General features: G+C 41.5%; 2 protein-coding genes across 3 annotated transcripts; one reads left to right on the forward strand and one right to left on the reverse strand.

Moving 5' to 3' along the window:
• Positions 1 to 1,256: 1,256 nt before the first annotated feature.
• On the reverse strand, positions 1,257 to 4,766 carry mrpl15 (mitochondrial ribosomal protein L15). Its single transcript, XM_056433948.1, has 5 exons — positions 4,620 to 4,766; positions 4,283 to 4,440; positions 2,735 to 2,900; positions 1,811 to 1,934; positions 1,257 to 1,705 (listed from the first exon to the last, which is right to left on the reverse strand). Exons 1-5 carry the CDS (start codon positions 4,722 to 4,724, stop codon positions 1,368 to 1,370), a joined length of 891 nt encoding a protein of 296 aa, XP_056289923.1. The 5' UTR covers positions 4,725 to 4,766; the 3' UTR covers positions 1,257 to 1,367.
• Positions 4,767 to 5,252: 486 nt separating this feature from the next.
• lypla1 (lysophospholipase 1) lies at positions 5,253 to 8,562 on the forward strand. 2 transcript variants are annotated; one of them, XM_056433950.1, is made up of 9 exons: positions 5,253 to 5,573; positions 5,691 to 5,722; positions 5,833 to 5,898; positions 6,084 to 6,131; positions 6,219 to 6,289; positions 6,410 to 6,483; positions 7,467 to 7,568; positions 7,881 to 8,057; positions 8,149 to 8,562. In XM_056433950.1, the coding sequence occupies exons 1-9, from the start codon at positions 5,505 to 5,507 to the stop codon at positions 8,206 to 8,208; spliced, it is 699 nt and encodes a 232-aa protein (XP_056289925.1). In that variant the 5' UTR covers positions 5,253 to 5,504; the 3' UTR covers positions 8,209 to 8,562. The 2 variants fall into 2 exon arrangements, with proteins under 2 accessions (XP_056289925.1, XP_056289926.1); XM_056433951.1 differs by lacking the exons at positions 5,253 to 5,573; positions 5,691 to 5,722 and having other exon boundaries at positions 6,043 to 6,131.
• Positions 8,563 to 8,694: the final 132 nt, after the last annotated feature.

Raw genomic sequence — 8,694 nt, forward strand, 5'->3', positions numbered from 1 at the left:
CTTTTCCTGGCAGGGCCGGCTGTGTACGTATCCACTACTTGAGGAGTTTATTGGATACTTGAGATCCAGGAAAACACTCAGGGAACCACGCGCAAAGTCATCAAAGTGTAACTTTAGTCTCTTATGGTAACACATTATGACATGTACAAATATGGTAAGAGCTACACCTAAAATGCTTTATTTGTATTATTTGATTCAATAAAACTTTATGAAATTAGTTATGTCTAACTCGCAGTTTGGTGCATCATATTTTCTTGTCACTTTATTTGTGGTCTGATAATAATAATAATTGAGACCTGCCTACCAACTAACATGGCACACGGGACTTTGTATAGAAACACAATGCTTGTGTTCTTGCACACACACACAAACATATGCTTCCTTTGATAGTGTTTTTAAACCAGCAGAAACTCTGTGGCAGCGTTTCTTAAGACAATTGTGTGTAAAATACAGTTATTTATAGTGAGTGTGCCATTTTGACTTATAATAATAAACATTAGCTTAATGGAGAGTTCAAACACGAGAGAACAATTATACAGCCCAAACCTCCGAGAGTATATTCTGGTACCTGGTCTTTAGTGCCATAACGTGTTGATTGCAATATCTCAAAATCTTAATGAGATTCTACTTTGCAATAACTTGGCTTTAATAAAAAAAAAATCTCAGCACTGAAATAGAAGGAACAAAAAAACCACTTGAAATATGTAAACTAGTGAAAGTGTACATTTTGATTAAGTGGGTGATAACACATTAATATTAAGTCAATAGTAATTTCCTTAGATATCAAAGCATAAACATACTTTTTTCAATGGCACTTTTATGTCCGAGGCCTGACGGGTGCAGCGTTGTATGTATGCGTTTGCCTGTGATTGTACTCCAAGAGGATGGAGAGGGATCTTTTGAACGTCCACACCAGGATACAGCTGCCTATGACTAATTTAAAACTCCCCTTCTACGGCCTAGGCAACACATTTCACAAGTAGCACATATCACCAGGCATCTGTTTCCTGTTTTCATTCTTTGAGTTATCTTATTTTCCTTATTTCCCCCTCACCTGTTACAGTTCACGTTCCTTCCATCATGCGGCACGGGCCAGTTGTGCTTTGCCACGAGGCCGTCAGACGTCAGCCACGCAAAGAAACACTCAACTAATCACATCATAAATATACTGTTTGAAAACATAGGACACCGAAAAATGTTTTCACCAAAATATTTGAAAATGTAAGACATTATTGAATGACAACTTCATACTGAAACAGTTTTTTCCAGATTTTAATTATATAATGGAAACTTCCAACATCCACAAATCTGTATCTTTACTGATTTTTGCCATGAGATACTGTACATAAAGATTTATTTGACACCTCTTATGAGCTGTAATATTTCAGGAGTTTCTCATCAGTTGGTTTCAGGATCTTCTTCTCTGACATGCTAACGACCCAGCCTGGAGCGAGGCCAAAGAAGATCTGTCGAACATCCTTCCTCATGGAGAGCATGCGATACAGTTCATCCTTTGAAATGTCTGGCAAAATATATCCATACTTCTGTGCCAGGGCAAGACGGGCCTGCTGGATTTTCTCTGGATCCGATAAGTAACCCCGGTTTCCAGCATCTGTGTAATACGGGACCATATTCTCACCCGGTAACATTCGCTTTGGAATGGGCTGCCCACGTAAGAAGAACGGGACGGGCTTGATGACAATCCCTGCAAAAAATAAATTTAAAAAACAGCTCGTATTTATTATCTAAAATACAGAAGATGAACTTTATACCATCAGTGAGTGTATTAGACTGATCCGTCATTAGTTACCAAGACTTATTGGATCGTAGAAGCAGGTCGTGATGACCCCTCCGTTCCTCTCAATAGCAGCGACAGCTCCTTCAGAAGCTCTCTGAACCTCAATGTTGATTTTTGCAGCAAAAATGTCGGCACCCTGGAACAGAGAAAGCACTTGAAAGGAGGAACTTCTGGTGGAGGAGTGTGAAGAAGAAAAGAAAAAACACAGGTCAAAAACAGCCTCTTGGCCTATTGACAACATTGTTATGTGGTGCCACCTGCTGGCGCCAGATGATCGAAGCACCTCAGAGGGACCCGTTGGTCTGCATCCTGACTACCTGGTATATTGTTCAGCAATTCAAAACATGGGACCTTTTCACAATGTTTTTATGTCCAACTTCTTATGATATGGCTCAGTGAGCAATGGAAACAAAACTGTCTAGACTCATGAAGTTGTGGGTATTTTCCTCGCAGTGTTTTATAAATTACTCAAGCTAGAGCTTTACAGCACAAATTAACTGGTACGTATAAAATACGATACGTTTGAGCAAATCGTGCCACATTGCATTTTTCTCTGACATTTCTGTTACTGCGCCTACAGTTGGTACAATAGTTCGGAGTGGTGGAGGTTTTTAGAGCTGAACTAAACATGCAAATCCATTTCTCTTCTAATAATTGATCATGAAGTTATGGATCGATGTATCTTCTCCAACGACGTATCGTGGCCAGGAGAAGCAAGCGGTTCCCTTACATTTCGTAGTCAAACATTAAGCCTTCAGAATAATATGGAAACATTAATTTCCTTTCACAAAAATGATTGCTTTTCTTTTTAGCAAAATATAAACCAAATGATTTCTCGAATATTGTTTCTTCCACTTACAAACAATCTCCAGTTACAACTTTAAAAAAAAACTTGTTTCATTGATGCTATGGGTCTAAAAACAACAACGAGCATACCTCATCAATGAGCTGGACTCCGTAGTCCCTCTTCAGAGGCTGGATCGTCACCCCTCTGGCATTGACCAGCTGGGTCAGGTCTATGGGCTGGTTTGGGTCCACTCTTCCCAGATCAATCAGGTACTGCAGTCGTTTCAATGACAGAGGCTGGTACTGCGGCCGTCGACTGGGGAGGAGCGCACCAACACTGGTCTTAATGGTGTGAAAGTCATTGTGATATCCCTCAGTTTAGCAAAATATTAAATACAAAAATGATCCGTGCAAAAACTACTCTGACTGAATTATTGACCAAGTATTAAAAAAAACATGTGCATCAAAGTTTAGGATTTGATGATTTGGATAGAGTGTTACCACCATATTTTGTGACAAATACACATTCATACGACTAACCCTTAATTTGATTTATCTAGTTGTACATATGTGGAAGGAAAGAGATCACATCACTCCTGCACTAGCTGCTCTGCACTGGCTCCCAGTAAAATCAAGAATCACTTTTAAAATTCTTCTTCTCCTACAACTACTTGATGATGATTGCTCCATCATATCTTAAGGAGCTGCTTGGAACCATATATTGCCCACTACTAGAGAAGCACACTAACTAAACTTCTCCCTTGTACTTAAAGTTAAAAAGAAAAAAAGAATGAGAGACAGAGCCTTTATATAGCTCCTCTTTCTTTTATGGCTTCCAATTTCCAATTTCAGTCCAGACACAAGACCCTCCTCACCTCTTTTACTTAAGACTTTGCTTAAGACCTTCCTATATAGTTAGGCTGTATCAGGTTCACCTGGTCCCTCACCTTGATATGCCCGTATAGGGCTATAGGCTGCTGGGTGCCTTAGGATGCTTTTTCTCATCTCCTCTTTTCTTTCCTCTTTTCTCTCTTTCATCTCTCTCTCACACCTCTCTAACTCTCTCACTAATCCTCATTTCTTGACTCTCCTTGATGGGGGTCATCAGGCCCTATAAGGTCATATAGATCCTGATGCCTGCCCTGGGATCCTGTGGGTCGGATTGACTGTCCTACACACACCTGTGTCCTGTCACTGTCCTCCCCACCGCCATCCCTCCCTCCCTCCCGCCATCTGCCTCATGGATATGCCCTCCATGAACTATTCATATGGTCTGTCATACTATTGGAATATGCCCTACTATGAACTATTCATTATTTCTGTAACATTAAATCTCTCTTTCCTTTTCATCTCTGTCTGTCCTCTCCATCCTGGACAGGGATCCCCTCTCTGCCCTCCTCCTTTTCCTCTCTCCTTTTCCCCCTTTTTTTTTTCCCCTTTCCTTTTCCTGGGGAGTTTTTTGGGGCCGTTGTGGGGTTTGATGTCTGTATGTACAGATTGTAAACAGATTGTAATTTCGAGACAATGAAGGTGAATGCAATTTTGCACAAGCTTAACCTGGAATAGTCAAAGACTATTTGCTGCTTGCATTTTAATGACGACTTGTTTGTATGATTTATAACAGAGACTCCATTTTTTATTGCAAAACACTCACTGGTTTGTTCCCGAAGGTGGAGAACTAGGTGACGAGCTTTTTACCTGTGTCCCTCATTGAAGCCGTATTTAGGGATCGCGAGATAAAACGGAGTCTGACCCCCTTCAAATCCCAGCCGAGGCCGGTTGTTTTGCTGCCGCTCTCCTTTGTGTCCTCGACCGCTTCTGTTGCCACCATGTTGTCCTCTGCCCCGCCGCGTCTTCTGCAATTACAGAACATGAAGCACGTCTTTTTATTAAAAAGTATAATTCGATAAAAACACCAGACGTATGTTATCGTTTGTCTCCACGGACCAAAACAACGTGGTAGCTAACGCTAGCTATACAAGCTAGAGTGAGCTGCAAAGTATATATTTTATAAAGATGCCACAATGAAACTTACCGGCTGTCTGGCATCGGAATCAGGGCGCAAGTTTGCTAAAGTTATCCGGGGCAGATTCTGTAAAACAGCCAACGCTTTACTGCCTGTTTTTTTGGGGAAAGGCATGTTTCTGTTGCTCACATGTCAGTGACAAACCCAAGGACACGTAGGTCACGTGACCGAGGTGAGCGGAAGTACTTCTTCATTGCTGGTGTTTCAAAATAAAGGCACGGCCACCATCTAAATGTACTACAAACTGTGAACCTGTGATGCGTTTTTGGTGATTGTCATTACATATGAATATCGTTAAGGTCAAAAAAGTAAATGTAATAACCTTTTTAACGTTTAAGCAGAAAACAGAACACATGACAAAAAAAAAACGTGGTTTTTTCCAATCTGTGTCAAAGGTCACGCCACAATATGCTACACGTTCAATGCATACACTTAGTATATATTTTATATTTGAATACTTTTTTTGTTGCATAATCTATATTTCAGCGGCGTCGAAGTGAGCTTTTCTGTTTCACCGTTAGTAAAGTAAAGTAGCGGATATTGACATTTCAACGAACCAATCTGTGCTCTGCATCCGTGGAAAACCTCTGGCGACAGCCAATCACGTAGGCGAGGGGCGGGACTACAAACGGTGTCAGCTCAGTTGGCGAATAGTGTTATCCGGCGGCGTATTGTTCTTGAACAAAACTCAACTTCTACAAATAAATTCACGTCTGCCAGAGGCCATACGAGGCGGCGGTTCGTTGACCTCCGTCTTTGGTCGACCTTCGTCTTTTAACTGTTTGTTATTTGACGGCCAGAGTCGGACAAAGATCGACCCAGATTGACAGTGGAGGCGGACGTCGTTATTAGCCGACAGTAGCTCACTCGTCCCCACCGGCTGCTCAGCGCTGCATGTGCGGCAATAACATGTCAGTGCCTTTACCTGCCATCGTGCCTGCTGCCCGGAAAGCCACTGCAGCGGTGAGTCAGAGTCCACGTGTATTGAAGTTAAAAGAAATGCAACTGTAAACCAGTTAACAACCGAGCTCGATGCATAAACAAACTACTGCCTCCACCTTACCTGTGTGTTTTATACAGGTGATATTTCTGCATGGCCTTGGTGATACTGGGTAAGTGACGTGCAGAAAGGGTTTCTTTTTCTTCTTCTCTCCTTTGGTGCAAAATGATGATTGCATGTCCACTTTTATCTGAACTGGGTTAATTGTGTCCAATATGACAGACATGGTTGGGCAGAAGGTTTCGCAGGCATCAGGTCACCACATGTGAAATACATCTGTCCACACGCGTAAGTATTCACAGCAGTTATAACATCACACAGGGTGTCTACAAGAACATGAAAAGCATGAAAGCGCCTCATTTCAAGGCATTATATGGCATATCGTCCTCTGTAATGGACATTAATGGTGCAACATGTGTATGTTTTGTGCAGTTAAGCCACGTTTAGATTGGTCTTTTCTTCCTTGACTACAGTCCCACCATGCCCGTTACTCTGAACATGAGAATGTCCATGCCTTCTTGGTAAGTATCACAGTATTTCAACCTATTTGAGGAGACTGCGGCCATCACAAATACAGTGTGCCTCCCATGTTTTCCCATTGTGTAAAGGTTTGATATCTCCGGGTTGAGCCCAGATGCCAATGAAGATGAGGCTGGTATTAAAAGAGCATCGGAGAACAGTACGTTTTACTTTTTTAATTTCCACTCATGATAGATAGAGGAGCTGCAATTTTTTGAGTCGCATAAAGAGCTTGTTTATGTTTGTGATTGTGTTATTTCCTTTTTTAATTTGTCCACAGTTAAAGCCTTGATTGACCAAGAAGTGAAAAATGGAATACCGTCACACAGAATTCTCCTCGGGGGATTTTCACAGGTAAGTTTGGCTTGACTGCAAAAGATTAGTTACGAAACATTGTTTTCACGGGTTTCAGTGCTTATGTACTTCATGCATTTGAATAACCAAATACAAAAAGTAAAGAAACACAAGTGCACTTCTCAAGGCACTCGATTCTCAAACAGATAAATGCATACATTTAAAAAATAAATAAATAAATCAAGCTTAGAACAATTCAGAGGTCCAGAACTTTCTACTTTGGTGTGAAGAAAGTCAAAATGTGAGGGAATTACAGTTTCATGCTGATACATAATTATGAAGTTTGGTGTTGTTAGAGAGAGGGGAAGATGTTGGGAAATTTGCTTTCTGGTAGCGAGTTATAAGAGAAGAACATATCACTCATATTTGTCAGTTAGATATGAAGCTGCAGCCAGTAGCTGGTTATTTTGCTGTTCTTTTGTTTGTCTTTACCATTTAAAGAGCCTTGAGTACCTTTTTAAGGCACTACTACAATTTATTATTATTATTATTATTATTATTATCAACATGTTACATCTCCGTTGGTGTAAACATGACATTTCAACATTTTTCGGTGGGTCGTGCATCGGACTGTTTCTGGCGCTGAGCAGTTGCCAGACAACCAGAAGAGGCTCCAGGAAGTCACTGCGCTCGGTCAAAAAATAGATCTGGTACAAAACCCCTTAATCCTTTCTGTGAAAACCACAAGGTCAACACCGAGAGTAGAACTTGAGAGATTTGTGATTCAACAAATCAGTTGTCGGTTTCACTTTGGGCGATTCGCAGTCATCTGTGTGTGAGCGTGTCATTAAAATGGCAAACAGACAAAAGCCCAAGTTAGTTTCAGAGGACGACAGCCGGGTCTGTTTTTGTTATGTAATCGGAATCTGAAATCACTCCCATTCTCTGCCGCCGTGAAGAGGATTCTTTTGTTCTTGTTGTCTCTGTTGATAACAGAGATGGGAGATATGTGTCTAGGATTGTTGTTGTGTTGTCTCGTCCAGGGCGGAGCGTTGTCTCTCTACACGGCTTTGACGACTCAGCAGAAGCTGGCTGGAGTCATCGCTCTGAGCTGCTGGCTTCCCCTCCGCAATTCCTTCCCTCAGGTAGACGAAACAAATATGTAATAAAATGGATATACTTCAGATTTTCACTCTCTGAAAAGCTACTTCTTCAGTGGTTCAGAAAATATTCAAACAAACTGAAAGAAATTGTTCATCCGAAAGTTCAAATTCGTCTTTGAATTGCTATAATATTCATATGCGATACACAATATATACAAAACATAAAATGCACCCAATTTTCATTTTATTGTACGATTCTTTTAAATGGAATTACAGTAAAGGAATATCTTGTAGCTAAATCCTAATCTGTCACAACAAGATAATGTGAATAATCCTAATCTCTTCTATTCTCAGGCATCTGCCAGCAGTGTTAACAAGGACATGCATGTCTTCCAGTGCCACGGGGACGCCGACCCCCTGGTGCCCTTTATGTTCGGCAGACAGACAGCGGAGAAGTTGAAAAGCCTCATCGCTCCGGCCAACGTCACCTTCAAGTCGTACCGGGGTCTACCTCACAGCGCCTGTCCCGAGGTCAGCGTGGGGGACGTCTCCTGTGACTCTGGCGCTCCAGATCCGTCGTGTGTTTCATATTTGCTTTTTACTCTATTCTCTATGTGTGCAGGAAATGGTGGATATCAAACGATTCATAGAGAAGCGGCTTCCTCCCATCGCCGATGAATGAACTCGGGAGCAGCCGCTCAACCGCACGCCGGCGTCAGAGTCCTCTGGGCGTGACTGTGTGGACTCCAGGAACCGCTGACTTACTTGACAATAAAACTGCGCTGCTACTTGTAGAGCCAGACAGGACGGGGGCTTCGTGTTCACCCAAACAATAAACACTGTTGTATCCTGACCTGGAGCCACACACACACACACACACCCCAGTGTTAGAGTAACATTAGCTGCTTGATTGTAAAGCTACTTCCCATTGAGACGAGTCTTTTCCGACAGGAAACATAGTTATTGGAATAACTAGGGCGATACTTTATGGTTTAATACCTGCTATCTCACAATAAATGGCCTGTTGTTTAATGCCCTTTTTTTATGATTTTTTTTTTTTAATGGAGCCGATGTCTAGTAATATGAAAACTATTATTAGTTGATCAAAAATGACGTTTGTTGCTTCTAGCTTCTGACATTTTAAATATTTGCTGATATTCTTTCTCTT

Source organism: Pseudoliparis swirei, chromosome 16 (assembly GCF_029220125.1).
Source record: "Pseudoliparis swirei isolate HS2019 ecotype Mariana Trench chromosome 16, NWPU_hadal_v1, whole genome shotgun sequence".
Classification (NCBI taxonomy): domain Eukaryota; kingdom Metazoa; phylum Chordata; class Actinopteri; order Perciformes; family Liparidae; genus Pseudoliparis; species Pseudoliparis swirei.

Excerpts from the sequence above, each read along its gene's own strand:
- mrpl15 (XM_056433948.1), bottom strand. The coding sequence starts at position 4,724 with ATGCCTTTCCCCAAAAAAACAGGCAGTAAAGCGTTGGCTGTTTTACAG. Across the intron at positions 1,935-2,734 it reads GAGTCCAGCTCATTGATGAG|GGTGCCGACATTTTTGCTGC; the intron begins GTATGCTCGTTG and ends TCTCTGTTCCAG. Across the intron at positions 1,706-1,810 it reads CTACGATCCAATAAGTCTTG|GGATTGTCATCAAGCCCGTC; the intron begins GTAACTAATGAC and ends TATTTTTTGCAG.
- lypla1 (XM_056433950.1), top strand. The coding sequence starts at position 5,505 with ATGTGCGGCAATAACATGTCAGTGCCTTTACCTGCCATCGTGCCTGCT. Across the intron at positions 5,574-5,690 it reads CCCGGAAAGCCACTGCAGCG|GTGATATTTCTGCATGGCCT; the intron begins GTGAGTCAGAGT and ends TGTTTTATACAG. Across the intron at positions 6,484-7,466 it reads TCCTCGGGGGATTTTCACAG|GGCGGAGCGTTGTCTCTCTA; the intron begins GTAAGTTTGGCT and ends TGTCTCGTCCAG.